We start from the raw sequence: 14,798 nt of genomic DNA on the forward strand, positions 1-14,798 counted from the left end.
GAAAGCTTCTCAACAATGGTTTTTCAAGTTCTCAAAAGCTATTCAGTCCACTTGTTATGTTCAATCCAAAGCAGACCACTCACTTTTTACTACAAGAAGAGGAAAGTCATTTATTGTGCTTCTCATTTATGTTGATGATATACAGATAACAGGGAATGACTTGACAACAATTAATGATCTCAAATCATTTTTTAGTACCAAGTTTTGTATCAAAGATCTTGGTAATTTGAAATATTTTCTAGGGATCGAGATGGCACGCTTGAAACAAGGTATTTTCATTTCACAAAGAAAGTATCTGTTGGATATCCATAGGATCATTGTGTGCAAGTTTTTCTATGGAACAAAATCTAAAATTGCTTCCTGATGATGAGAAGATTGGTTGGTTGGTTGATATATCTCACTATAACCCGATCAGATATTACATATTCAGTTCATTTATTAAGCAGAGTCATGCAGTCACCTCAAAAGTCTCATTATGAAGTTGCCCTTCACATTTTGAAGTATTTGAAAGGCACACCGGAGCAAGGTATGATGTTCTCATCTCAAATTCATTAAAGTTAAAGGCATATTGTGATTCCGATTGAGTAGGATGTCCAACCACTAGGTGTTCAACTACTGGTTATTGCGTTTTCCTTGGAAATAGCCTTATTTCATGGAAAAGCAAACGACAAAAAAACGTATCCTTATCTTCTATTGAAGTCGAATATAGGTTCATGGCAGCAGCATGTTGCGAGCTTGCATGGCTCCAAAACCTTTTTCGAGATCTTCAAATTCAGGACCAAGGGCCAACTACCTACAATCAAGCCGCCCACCATATTGCGGCAAACCCGATGTTTCACGAACAAACAAGGCGTATTGAGATTGATTGTCATTTTGTTTGAGATAAGATTATGGAAGGAAAAATTGTGATAGGATTTGTTCCACCCATATCACAACTTGCTTATTTGTTCACTAAAGCTCTTGGGAAGGAAAGATTTCATACTTTGTTAGGCAAGTTGGGAGTTCGCAACATTCACTCACCAACTTGAGGGGAAGTTTTGAGAAAGTCAAGGATCATCACAAGGAGTTTTATACCTTTACTTCCTTCTTAGCAAATAATTTTTTTTTTTCTTTTTCCACAAGGTATTGTGATGTCTTTCTATGGGATGGTAGGTCCTTTTATTAGCCCCTATTTATGGTGCACAATTTTGTGTAATGTAGGTAGTGGTTATGACCAATTCAATATAAAAGAGGGCATAGTGTGTTTTTTTCGTTGTGTTTGATTCCTTATGAAAGACATTCAGTCCATAAGAATAGAAATTAAATAGGGTAATTGTGCTCATCCTGTCCTTTATATGGAAATAAAAGGACAATGAGCCATTCTCTTGACTCGTACTGATGATAATTTTACTCCACGAGAGATTGAGCAAAAAGCTGCTAAATTGGCCTATTTCTTGTGTGCACCAATTGAAGTATTTTGCAAAAAGGAATTGAAGGATGAATGTACTTACCCCAATATTAATAATTAATCAACGATATCAAGGACAAATATATTGTAATTGGTTACATTCCTATCTTGTATTATACGCTGTCAATTAGTAGCTAGTTAGTAGGAATTGATTGTAAAGATGTAGTTACTTCTAGTAGTATAGTGTAAGGAGAATTTATTCAACGAGAATAGTGAATCACAACCTTCCAAAATTCACAGCCGCCGGTAATGAAACGGGTTTAGCGTTTGGTGAAACTTAAGAAACACTTTCAGATTTACAAATAAAGGTAAAACAGTAAATTTATTGACACAAGAAATCACGCGTTCAACGGATATGAACACAACTAGCAATTATAAAGTACTTTTTTTTTTATGTAAATATTTTTCCTCACATTTCCTTACTGTTGTCTGTAAATGGTGAGACAAGAAAACCTTCCAGGTTGGGGCCTTTGAAGATATCTCAATGGCATCCCCATTTTGTATAGAATAGAAGACGTGAAAACCGTCGATATTTACGACATCTTTACAAAACCATGTAACATCCATGGACGGATGTGATTTGATTAATCCATGCATCAAACTTGAAAAATCTTTATTTAGTAAATAATTGAAAAATCTTACAAAATTGGTAAAATGTCCAAATCCTTGCTCTCTTCTTACTTCTGATTTTTCGCACTCATTGAATTTTATTTTTTCAGTTGAAAGAAGTAATATTTTCTTATTTTCCCAATTCTTATTTACAAAGATGAACTGCAAAACAAAAATAAGGCAGACCCACAAAGTGTTCAAACGAAAGTTATCGACTTTGGCATTAAAACGTTAGTTACAGTTTGTTTGTACCATGTAAATTGCCCTCTAAATATCCATGTTACCAAATGATTCAAACCCACACCTAGACTAAAACCAAACGGACCCAAACTTGGGTCAGCTCAAATTGACGGCACATTATATTGATGAGGACTGGAAACTACAAAAGAAAATTCTGAATTTTGTCACACTGTTAGAAATTATATATTATAATTAATATTATAATATTTAATTTTTGTATGAATGAAAAATAAAAGTCATGTGTCATGATTAAATTCAAATTCATTAGTTGCATCTGTTCGTTGAAACTTTAGAAAATAGTCATACTGTTTCAAAAAGGGTGGCTTGAGTTCTATATAAACTCAAGCATCCCACCTATCTAATAGAATTAAGAGAAGAGTTTTCTCCAATGTCTTAGTAAAAATCTGAGTCATGTTTTGAGAGTATGTAATATATGAAGTTCGTCAGAGTCCGATGATTGAAGTGCTTTGACTTCAAATTATAGATTGTTGAATCCTGGAAGACAGACGCCTACCGAACTACAAGCATAAGAGTAGGGGCGAAATTCTATCTTTAGGACATTACATTTATGCAAACCTTAATCTTCAAGTTTGTCAGTTTTTCTAACTTTCTCTCTAATTGTTTATATTAATCTCATACATAAATTAATGTTGTGAATTTCTTTATGATTATTATTAATAGAATTCTTGTGTTATTTTTATATTTTCTAATATTGCTCTAACCCACACTTGATTCTACTCGTACGGAGGACTTGCTTTCAGAAGTAGTTATCAAATATCTGATGGACTGGGACATTGACAGTAAGTTGTTTGCCTTGACATTTGATGATTGTTCCACCGATGATGACATTGTTCTAAGAATCAAAGACCAGATCTCCCAAAACAGGCCTCTCTTGGTCCATGGTTGGTTATTTGATATTCGCTCTGCTGCACATCTTCTAAATTCAGTTGTGCAGGATGTTTTGGAAGCAATGAGAGAGGTGATACAAAATATTCGGGGAAGTTTCAAACACTTAAGAAGTTCACAAGTGAAACAAGGGAAGTTCAATGAAATTGTTCAGCATGTTGGAATCAACGTATCTTATGTTTGAAACAGCCATGGAATACAAGGGTGCATTTTCTCTCCTGCCAGAGCATAACGCTTCATATACATCAGCTTTAACAGACAGAATGGGAATGGACGAGGTTTGTTACAGTTTATTTGAAATTTCTTGTTGAAATCACTAATGTTTCGGGCAACAAGTGTCCAACTGCAAGTATATATTTTCCTGAGACATTAGTGATTTCAAATGTATCAAATTCCTAATAACTGTGCCATTTTCTTCCTTTTTTATTGTCTTGGTGGCCTGGATGCGGATTGACTGGATGGATATCATCAAGAGCTGCATCTGAATCATTCGATGGCCCTTCAAGTGTCCCAGCGCCCCCGCTCAAAACAGACTGGAAAACTTCATTCACTATTGGATCCCTCTCATTACTTGATGAGGGATTGGGGCGTAAGACGAACTCTTGAACAGCAGCCTTACCTTCAAGCATGCTCATAACTTTAGACATGGTAGGCCTAAGCTTTGAAGGTGAATTACAGCAATGGAGAGCCACATTGATTGTAGCTATCATTTCTTCCTTGTTGAATTCTGAGCTCAACCTTGGATCCACTAACTCTATCAAATTCCCGTTCGATTTGAGATGATGCGCCTATAAACATGAAAAGAACAAAAGTAAAATAACTTACGTATCTTGAAAAATAACGTGAACTTTCAGCGAAGAAGAAAGTAAAAAAAAAAGTCTTCTATCTAGTGGTAAACAACATCAACAAAATTCAAATTAGAGTTCAATTAGGAAGTTACCCAATGAAGAATATAGAATCCTTCTTTATCTGATTTCTTCTTCCCACTAATAATCTCCAGTAGAACAATTCCAAAGCTGTAAACATCTGCTTTATCAGTAAGATGACCCAGATTTACATATTCTGGTGCAATGTAGCCACTACAAAATCATGAAATCATCACATCAATACAATACTTATAGACATATGCCGTAATATAACTATATTGGAAGGAAAAATATAAGAAGAGAAGTAAAAATAGGGACTCACAAAGTTCCAATAGGTTTGGTGCTTATATGAGTTTTATCCTCTTCGGCAAGTTTAGCCAATCCAAAGTCTGATATCTTCGGGTTAAGATGTTTATCAAGCAATACGTTAGAAGCCTTGATATCTCTATGAATAACCCTAAAGCTTGATCCATCATGAAGGTAAGCCAAACCTTTTGCTATACCAACACATATCTTACGCCTCGTTGCCCAATCCAAATCCAACCGACTTTCTTCTGCCCTTCAGTTTGTCAAGTTAATCAAAATTAGTCATAATTTTGTGCATAAAATCTTTTGTACCATATGCATGGACCAAATGAAATGTAGGTGTACAAAAGTGATACTTACCAAATAAAGCATGATAAACGCTATTGTTTTCCATGTACTCATAGACAAGGAATAACTTATTTTCTTCAATACAAAATCCGTATAGGTACACAAGATTAGGGTGTTGCAAAGCATGTAGCATCTCTATCTCATTAAAAAATTCACGATTTCCTTGGTTTGATTTAGGAGAAAGCTGCTTAACAGCAATTTGTGTTCTATCAGCAAGAATGCCCTGCATTTGACTAAGATAGTTAAAACAAATATCTTCTCTATGGAGAAATTAATCATAATTAGGACTGCTATTATTAATCAATTTAGAAAATAAATTATTTGTTCCGAAGAATACCTTATAAACAGGACCAAAACTACCTTCACCAATCTTATTGGCTTGGTGAAATTTGGCTGTGGCATCTTTAAGTTCCTTAAAGGTAAACGTACGAGTTTGTAGTTCCACACCTTTCAAATCTGCATGACAAGTAAAACTCATAAGAAATTGTTGTGTCTAAGAAAAATTTCAGAACAATATCATTGTTTTATCTTAAATCCCATTACGGTTTGAAGGCCTAGAATTTAAAAACTACCTGGACCTATAGGCAGACATACTTTGCATCATGAGTTTAAAACATATAATGTACTCTCGGAGCGTTCAATATCTTAACAACTATTGTCTTAAGAGTGTGCACTTAAATATGCATGAGAAGTCAGAAAAGAGGATAAATGTTCTTCTTAACAATGGAACAATGAAAAGAAAATGCAATATAACGGAGAAGCAAAAAATACCATCCTCCAATGTTTTCTGTAGTCCTACGAGGCATCTCTTGATCCAAAGAATAACCAGCACTGTTAATATGATGGCAACTGCTACGCACCCCCCAATTTTAACTATTGTGCTTATAGGCAGACAACTCCTACCATGCGGTATGGTGCTTACACTTTCTGTTGGAGAATCAAAGTCTGCCAACATAAAGTATAATTTTATTAGAATAAATGTAAATCTAATAGATGAGAGATTACTTGCAGATATTCTACAATATAGGCAAAACGTACTTGGTGTCACACTAATCGCAGATATAAGAGGCCCATAAACACCTCTATAAGGAATGGCAGTTGTTCCTTTTCCTGCCCAATATAAGTGGATCTCCAGTGTGCTACCAAGAACAGTAATATTGTCGAACTCTTTGACAATTCCCTTACCAACACCTCCTGCTTCATCCATAATATTAAAGTCTTTCTGGACCAAATTCCCCTGCACAACAATTTCAATATGTACAAAATTAATTCTAGTTTCATATTTCAATTCCACTCGAGAAAAGTCATACAATAGGGTACCAACTGCAGCTAAACCTATTGCGACATACAACTTCCTAAAAATGAGTATAATATACTAATACACATGAGACTAGCTAAATACTGCCTTCCGTTTCCCTCCCAAAAATAAAATAAAAGAAAATTAGGTGGTAATAAGATCAAATTGACGAACTTCTGTTCAAATGATGACTGAAAACCTACATGAAGTGTATCAGGCAAAGAAGGAAAACTAGACAGCACTGACTTGAGGCTTAAACAATCAGATGAGAAAACTTAAATAAACAGGTTTACATCTGAAAGTTCTACATATCTTTTAAAACTTCGTATAAAATAACACCCAAATAAAGCAGCTAGACGACATATATATAACCTTCCAAATATGTGTCCTGCTCTAATCATACCAAAAGAAAAATCATGTACAGTTTTAAGACATGAAGTGTGATCTATAATGGAACGCGCTAAACAAACTAAATGCTGCCCATTGAAGTTATTGTGGTCTTGGACAAAAAAGGGTAAATAAACTAGCAAAGAATCACAAATAGTAAATGAAATTCACTTGTACTCACTTGAATTAAGATGTCAAATAAGCGTTTTCCAAGACTGCTAAATGTCTGGTCATTTGTGAACATTATTTCGGAAAAGTAGAGCCGCACTTTGTATCTGCCTTTTAGCATGCAAAGGGCATAATACTTGAGTGATACAGGGGCAATGCGCGCTGTTTGATAAAAATCTGGACCGGTGATATTTAAAGATAACACATTTGTTGCAATGTAATTTGCATTAGGCTTGTGCATGTACAGCCCCGTGCTGCTATAGCCCCACTTTTGAGACGATGAAAAAAAGCTTGATGGTCCGAAAGTGCTCAAGTCCTCTTCATATGTATGACCATCAAATTTCGTCTTCCTCCCTCCACAATTGACAAATATAGAATGGTCTACATGCGTGACAACAATATTATTAGAAATTTATACTCAACAATTCATATGTATGACACCTATAACGACAATAAACTCATTAGTTTTTGCATGTTTGTTAGACCCCATTCAAACATGGACTAAGAGTTCTCAAAGTATCAATTCGATTAACAACGTGCAACATCCAACAAAAGTACAAAAAAAACGTTGAACTACACAACCAACTAATCTACTTAGATAGACGAAAGAAAAAAAATGAAATGAACTTAAACTCACATTTAGGTTTTGAGGAGCAAGGAAGGCCCTTCTTCAAGCACCACCTACTTGTTAAAAGAATTAAGGCTCAGTCATACATTTGTCTTATAATGTTTGATAAACACAGAATTACAAGTTTTGGTGAACTTACGAGTTTTCTAGAGACGAATGACTAGAAACTAGATTCCTGTAATAATAAAGGGAATTAACAAATAATATCCAACGGAGAAAGAGCATAAAAAGAGGTTTCACTACAAAACAAGAAAAAGGCCTTTTGGGCACAAAATTATGAACACAAATGAGGAGTTTGTGTGTCTTTCAACACAAAAACATTTAAAAAGTGCCCATTCAACCAAGGACACTACATATTGTGCCCAATATAAAAAAAAGTGGACACAAACACATTTTGTGACAACTTTGTTTAAAAAAGTGGACACATCTGAGGACACAATTATTTATTCTTTATTATTTTCCATAAACTTATGGCCCACACCCCGCTTTCTCTCTCTCTCCTTAACCCCCACCCACACCGCACACCCCTTCTTTACCCCTCTGTCGTCTCTCTGCCTCCTCACTCTATCTCCAACCCCTTTCTCTCTCTACCTTCCCCAGATTCGGTCCATCCTCTCTCGTTCTCGATCTCTCTCATATCTGCCTCCCTCAGACTCCTTTCTCTTGCCTCCATCTCTCTCTCTCTCTCTCTCTCTCTCTCTCTCTCTCCAAGACTCCAACCCCCTTTCTATCTCTACCTTCGCCAGATTCGGTCCTTCTCTCTTCCTTTCCTGATCTCTCTCAGATCTGGGCTTTTTGACCCGACACCTCGACGATCCGAGTTTTCTACTAGTGACGAGGTTCCTGTGACCGTGCAGGTATCAGCGGCGCTGGACAAAGAAGAGGAAAGGCTGTGCAAATCCGCAGGAACTTTGCTTGTGGTTTGCTTTTGTGGGTTTGATTTTTGTGTAATTTTTTAACAAATTTTGATTTTTTTGTATTTTATCTCGCGGAAAACTCAACTTCTCCTCAGTGCGTTTGGTAAGTGATTCAGCTTTTTCCTACTTATTATTTGGTTTTAGGGATGCATCTCTACATTTTTATCTAATCTTACTACTGAGATGAAACCCTGACGATTTCGTTTTGATGTCAATTGTGGTGCTTTGTTGGGGCCTTCCCGGCTAATAGAGTATAAATTTCCCAGAAACTCGACGAACTCAGAGAAAGCAGTTGGAGCAGCTGTGACTTCTATTTTTTTTCTCTCTAGAAAATGGTATGAACTCTGATCACTCTGTCTCGATCAAATCTTACAAAGTTTTCAGCTTTTTCCGATTTTAATTTATAGGTTACACTGTTCTTTGATAACTTCCTCATCTGGGCAATCTCCAATTTTCGTTTGTATTTTCATCTGGGAGTTCTTGAATGCTAATTAATCAATGCTAGTAGATTGTTAATTATTAACTTGATGTTTAAGCATGGACATTTGTGAATTTCCAGGTTTACAGTTTTGTAGATTTCGTTTTGCTGTCAGTTGTGCTTTGTTGGGGCTTTCCCAGCTAAAAGAGTACTTTGCGTTTTGGTTGCTCAATTAATAAATCTGAGATTTGCTAGCACCTGTGATATTGCTGTTATACTTTGGGTACGTTTTCTGTCCTACTTTTTTCCAGTTTGCAGATGCATTGATAATTGTTGGATTAAAATGGATTTGTATTTTTTGGGAAGAAATGAGAAGAAGAAGAAGAAATTGAAAGGATAAAGCTTCATACTTTGGTGTATAATTAATTGAAGAAAGAGAAAATTACTTGGTAAAGATTTGAGCTTTAGCTATTGCATGCATATTCAGCTTTCCTTTGCATTTGAATAAGTTGGAAACTGAGTGGAAAATGTTGAGAGAGAGAGAGAGAGAGAGAGAGAGAGAGAGAGAGAGAATTGTGTTGGGGTTTTGGTAAAGATTTGAACTTTGGTGGTAAGCTATCTGCTTTAAACTCGCACAGGAAAACCCAGCGGCATGTAGATAAGTAGACTGAATTGGCCTTTTGAATAAGTTTGAAATGAGTTCGAAATTGAGTAGAAAAATGTTAGATAGAGAAACAGAGAATGTGATTTAATAATTGGTAATATGATCAATCCTTGGTGACATATATTATATCAAATTAGATTAGAATTTATTTGGTTAAATTAGATTAAAATTTGATCATATAAAATAAAACAATTTATACATATTGGAAATAGGCATTAAAAAGTTTAAGTCTCACATTACATGGATTAGAATGACTTTTCTAGATGCTTAAATCCTTTTTGCTGAAGAGTGTTTTGTGTTTCTACTGCCGATAACCAAATGTTGTAACGTATACCTTAATATATGTTATGACGAGGATGTGTACATCTTCCGTCCTCTTCAGTTCAATACTCTGCCAGTTGTGAAAACAGCAACCGAGCCACTAAATCCATGTATGCGGACAAAGATGGTGGAAGGACTAAGAAAGATAAGCAAGAGTTATACTCTTGCAATCACTAAAGTTGAGGAGTCTGGGGAGCACACGATATTAGGGACAGGAGAACTCTACTTGGATTCAATAATGAAGGACCTAAGAGAGCTTTATTTGGAAGTAGAAGTCAAGGTAATTGTTTGCTCCCAATCCTCATCCTCTCTTCACGTTATTTGTTTTTAAAGTAACTTTTCTACCCCTTAAGAATGTAAATTTAGGGTTTTTGAAATTTAATTTTCGAATTCTAGATTAGGGTTTCTAAATTTAGGGTTTGTGAAATTTAATTTTCAAATTCTTGAAATTTTGGTTTCACAGATTCTATTTAATTGATCTAATGGTTCTTGGGTTTTTGCTGATTGGACCATCTTTGACCCTTGAGGTTCAAAGTATTTGTGAAGGTTCTGGTTCAGTGCAGTAGGAATAAGGCAGAAGCTAGTTGAGAGAATTTCTGGCATTTTGTATAAGATTTGTGAAGTAAGTTTCTTCCCTTTTTTGTTCTGCTTCAAAGTTTTAATTTTGCGAGAGGTTCAAATATTGCACATGTTATCTTCATTAATTTGTTTCTGGAGCAGCAAAGGTTTGATGAAGTGCAAGGCTTGTTGGGGAAGATGCATCTGTCCGAAAATGTTTGTTTTCAAGTCTTTTTGTATTAGAGATAAAATATGTAACATTATAATATATGTTTGTGAGATTGGGAAAGTGAAAGTTGGTTTCATGGTTGTAGGCTGTTTTCCTTTTATGAAAATTTAAATTTTTGCATGTCCTCTATTCAGTTTCAATTTTGTAAATTTTGACTTTTTTTTTATATTTAATTCTTGTTGGCACAATTATATTATAAGTGTTAATAGGGTCGGAAAAGGTATTCTGATAAAGTTGCCAGAAACAGGCACAAATAGTGGTCCATTTGTGCCTGCCTCTTTTAGCACCAAACAGTCTATTGTGTACTTTTTGCAAAGGCAACGCCTATAGAGAGCACATATACAAATAAAGTTGCTGCACTGTTGTTGGTCTATGGGCATGTATGCTGGTGCTCTTTGGCCTCAAAGGGCACAGATAATTTATTGTGTGCAGTGCTCATATTTTTTGTAGTGTTTGGATATTGATAGACTTACACAGTCAAATGTTGGCAACTGACGGAAGGTGATCCCGTAAAATTGTTGTATGACAAGTCCCTGCAACAGATTTTGTGTGGCATTGATGACAACTCTAAATTCATATAATTGAGAAACAGAGAAGTGAAATTGAAATCGAAGTTTGCCAGCATTTTGTGTTAAAGAAACAAACACAAATAAAGCAGAACTTCATAGATTAGTGTTAAGAGTATAGACTGACTGGTCACGTTTGCTTTGCAATATCCCAATTGGTACATCTCCGGTCAATATGTTGTTGCTCAAACACCTGCACACGTAAAAATTAATGGTCAATGAAATGTAAATAAGGCTGACTTGAGAAATATTTAAAACTAATGTGTACTGTTTGCACCAATAAATGAATGTTTCATTTGACCGACTTACAGGAAAGATAGATGGTGAGCACGTTCAATCGTCTGTGGAATTTCTCCTGTTAACTTGTTAAAACTCAAGTCCCTACAATAAAAAAAAGAAACATTATACTAACATACATCAGAGGTTTGTTTTGACCTTTTGAAGGTTTATTGAATCCAAAAACTCAAAGTCTTGTTCATTTTGGCAATAGTACATGTATACATCTGTACAATTATGTTGATTAGAAAAGCACTCACAATGTTAAAAGCTTTGGCAGCTTGCCAACGTAATTTGGGATTGTACCACTAATTGAGCAATTTCTCAAAATCCTGTGTCACAGGAATACGAACAAAAATTAGAATAATTGCGTCAGGGATTACACTGAAGTACAATTTCAATACGTTTATGTGATATGGAACTCACACTATCTGGATATTTTTCATATATTTCAAAGTAGGAAAAGGCATACTTGGTCCATTCAAATCAGATATCATCCTGATGCATAACAGATCAGAAATATTTATTTGTTATATAGTTGAAAAATTGGAATACATAATGATCACAATATAGAGGAGCAGTGGTCTCACAATTCCTTTAAGTATTTCAATGAAGATATGGTGTAAGGAATAGGGCCTTCCATGGATGTACCTTGCAGATCACTGCATTAAATTTAAGTCAACTCTTCAGCCGAAAAGTGATAGGATACAAGTATACTGAAAGGAAAGGAAATGCAGGAATGAAAAGAAAATGCAGAGAAAGGAAACACGAAAAAGAAATCATTTCATTTAATCACTATCCTCTTTCCTGATGGCTCAATGCCCTTATAAGGCTAGAAAGGAACTAAAAGTAACTAAGAAGCTTCTTAGTACCAGATCAGCAGTAAACCTAACCACAACATGATCCCTATAGCAACATTCATAGTCGTCTCATTAAAAACAATGCTATTGTAAACACATATTTGATTGGAACGCCATGTGACAGCGAACTTGTTCCATGTAAGTTCTCCCCTAAAAGAGATGTATATATACAATGACATTAGTTTTAAGGAAGATTTTAGAAGACTTGTTGAATAACTCGGTACAATATATCTAAAGAGGATCCTAAAAGAACGCTCACAGTAAAAGATGGGAGATGACTACAATGAAGAGCAACACTCACAGTTTTTGAAGTTTGCTCCAGTTTCCAATAAATTCAGGTATCTTTCCTGATAATTGACTCCCACCTATCCTACTGCAGGCGTTAAAAGAAGATGAGAAATTCTTTGTGTAAAAATTATGCACATTCGTATAATCAAGCCATTTTTCATCACTTACAAATCAATTAAGTTCCTTAGATTTCCGTACGACTCTGGTATCGTACCAGTGAAATTGTTCCCAGAAAGAAGGCTGTTGAAAGTAAAGAGTTAGTTATGAAAGATAATCCAATGATTTGTGAAACATTTTTACATTACATGTTACAAAAAGAGTTTAATCACTATAGAGCACTTGAGGTGAGAAGTCATACAAAATAGCAAAAGTTTCATGAAATTTGGATTTCGAAAAAGTTTGGCAAAAATAGGAAATGAGAAAGCAATCTTACAGTCTTTCCAAGTGAGTCAATCTCCCGAGGTTTTGCGGAAGAGGCCCTTCAAAATGATTATCTTCCAACACCCTGGAAAAAATGTATTTGTCAATCAAGGTTATGAATGTTCCTTCTTTCTTTTAATTATCAATAAGTAAATAACATTAATACAAAACTTACAGCTCTCTGAGCAAAGTAAAGTCACCAGCAGGAATTGAACCACTGAGTCGATTCCCTAAAATATACCTGCAACACACTAACAACAATTACATGACATGCCTAACATATATTACAAGTACCCACATGGCTATTATTTAAGGCCCTCAGAATCACTTACAGAGAACGAATGGGACATCGAGAAAGGTTGGCAGGGATTGATCCACTGATGTAGTTGTGTGTGAGATCACTGTTTAATGTGAACAAGCATTAGAAATTCATCCCCATAATCCAGTTAATGTGCATAACACATTCAAATCAACAACGTAATCACTTACATTTCTTCCAAATGAGTAAGGTCCCCAAATTCCTCAGGCATAACTCCGGTTAAATTCAGACCCTTCAGCTTGCTGTGATACCGAAATTCAAGCAACAGTTAAAACTTATTAATCAGTTGTACTTAAAACAATAAAAATTGAAGCCCATAAAGCCTTACATGATTCTGACATGGCAAGTGTTGTTTGCAAAGGAACACTTGCAAGTGACATTGCTAAAAATGTGGGCAGTGAAGTATTTGAAGAAGCCTACCCCACCATCTTGGCAAGAAGTTTGGCTGATATTTTTCCAGTGAGGATCATGTAATTTTCTAGAAATTGTTTCAAGAGTTTTCACTGTCACATAAACAAAAACAGCTCTTGAAGTTCATCACTTGCCAAAAATCACATGCAATGAAAAAAACATGGTCAATCATACATGTTCACCCTTCAAAGGCTTAACTGAATAAAAAGAATGCTAAAAATCCTTCACTTGACAACTCATTTGATCAGAAAAGCATAAAAGTACATGTTTACACACCAATAAGAAATTGCCACATCATTTAATTATGGGAAATAAGAAATAACCATATTATGCAATTATTGGTGCCTTGTGAGGCAATCGACATATACTACAAATCAAACAGATGAATCCCTTACTCCCAAATTATGCAATTTGCACTCATATAAATTGTTTAAGAACCATTATGAAAAAGTCATTAATTTTTTTTATTGGTTTAAACATGTACTTTTATGAAAGATAAATATTATATTCTATGCCCAATTCCAATTTTCATGGACTAGCAGAAAATGAAAACAGAAGATTAGCTAACAGTTGGGCTGAATATATGGGTTAACTAAAAGATGGGCTGAGGAGAGGATTTAATCTCGTCCATTAGAGTGCAACCTAAAGTTTCACAGATTCATTCGGCTCCAAAGAGTAATGCTATTCTTATCATAATTTTATACCATATTTCTTTACCATTTTAGGTGAAAGATGAGTTGGACAAGCCACATAATTTAATTTCAATCTTTTTATTAATTAAAACATTAAAATAATCTTAGATGGCAGAAGAAGACTCCTTCTATACCACAATCATCATTTAATTAACAATATTTTTATTAATTATTGATTAACATTTTGAAATTAAATGCTAATTAATTTAGATGATGTGCCTGTCATATCATCTAAAGTGGTATATATTTGTGGTACAAAAATATAATAAGAATAATATTATTGGGCTGCAAATCGGAATGTCGGACTTTTACTCTACTGGTGTCGACGTGTCGTGTGTGGGTTGGAGATCTTCTGATTGGTGCTCAGTGAAGTACATTTTCCTAAACTAGAAACCCTAAACGCCAAAACTCGAATATCCGTAAAATTCATATGATTGCAATATTGAGCCTGCGCGCGACTTCATATGATTGCAATATTGAGTAGACCTTTTTTTGTGGCTGAGGTGAGAGAAGGCAGTAGGTGGCCGCTCCCTCCATCTCAACCTCCTCGTCACTCAATCGAATCCCCCTCCCTCCGTTGCTCTCCTCCCCTTCCTTCCACCTCCACCCAAGTCCTTTCTCTTCTGGAAGAAGCATGGCTCCAAGAAACTCTCCCCC

At 35.2% G+C, this 14,798-nt stretch overlaps 2 protein-coding genes and 2 long non-coding RNA genes across 7 annotated transcripts; 1 reads left to right on the top strand and 3 right to left on the bottom strand.

Annotated features, from left to right (window-relative positions):
• Positions 1-3,360: 3,360 nt before the first annotated feature.
• LOC148697756 (putative LRR receptor-like serine/threonine-protein kinase At1g53430) lies at positions 3,361-7,249 on the bottom strand. Its single transcript, XM_088690636.1, has 9 exons — positions 7,212-7,249; positions 6,588-6,955; positions 5,761-5,959; positions 5,494-5,667; positions 5,060-5,178; positions 4,731-4,945; positions 4,391-4,627; positions 4,143-4,281; positions 3,361-3,990 (listed from the first exon to the last, which is right to left on the bottom strand). The coding sequence occupies exons 2-9, from the start codon at positions 6,813-6,815 to the stop codon at positions 3,598-3,600; spliced, it is 1,704 nt and encodes a 567-aa protein (XP_088546762.1). The 5' UTR covers positions 6,816-6,955; positions 7,212-7,249; the 3' UTR covers positions 3,361-3,597.
• Positions 7,250-7,337: 88 nt separating this feature from the next.
• LOC137714596 (putative LRR receptor-like serine/threonine-protein kinase At1g53440) lies at positions 7,338-13,019 on the bottom strand. Its single transcript, XM_088690204.1, has 12 exons — positions 12,985-13,019; positions 12,895-12,900; positions 12,733-12,804; positions 12,468-12,539; positions 12,313-12,384; positions 11,742-11,813; positions 11,578-11,649; positions 11,412-11,483; positions 11,185-11,256; positions 11,003-11,068; positions 10,783-10,842; positions 7,338-7,377 (listed from the first exon to the last, which is right to left on the bottom strand). The coding sequence occupies exons 1-12, from the start codon at positions 13,017-13,019 to the stop codon at positions 7,338-7,340; spliced, it is 711 nt and encodes a 236-aa protein (XP_088546330.1).
• Positions 7,715-10,429, top strand: LOC137715124 (uncharacterized). 4 transcript variants are annotated; one of them, XR_015960473.1, is made up of 7 exons: positions 7,715-8,222; positions 8,370-8,454; positions 8,679-8,820; positions 8,904-8,986; positions 9,584-9,802; positions 9,986-10,144; positions 10,243-10,429. It is a non-coding gene; the product is annotated as an uncharacterized LOC137715124 (long non-coding RNA). The 4 variants fall into 4 exon arrangements; XR_015960474.1 differs by lacking the exon at positions 8,904-8,986 and having other exon boundaries at positions 7,715-7,953; positions 8,060-8,222; XR_015960471.1 differs by lacking the exon at positions 8,904-8,986.
• Positions 13,020-13,048: 29 nt separating the features above from the next.
• Positions 13,049-13,537, bottom strand: LOC148697757 (uncharacterized). The gene is made up of 3 exons (XR_015960476.1): positions 13,367-13,537; positions 13,209-13,280; positions 13,049-13,120 (listed from the first exon to the last, which is right to left on the bottom strand). It is a non-coding gene; the product is annotated as an uncharacterized LOC148697757 (long non-coding RNA).
• Positions 13,538-14,798: the final 1,261 nt, after the last annotated feature.

Source organism: Pyrus communis, chromosome 3 (genome assembly GCF_041283825.1).
Source record: "Pyrus communis isolate YQ-2024b chromosome 3, ASM4128382v1, whole genome shotgun sequence".
Taxonomy (NCBI): Eukaryota; Viridiplantae; Streptophyta; class Magnoliopsida; order Rosales; family Rosaceae; genus Pyrus; species Pyrus communis.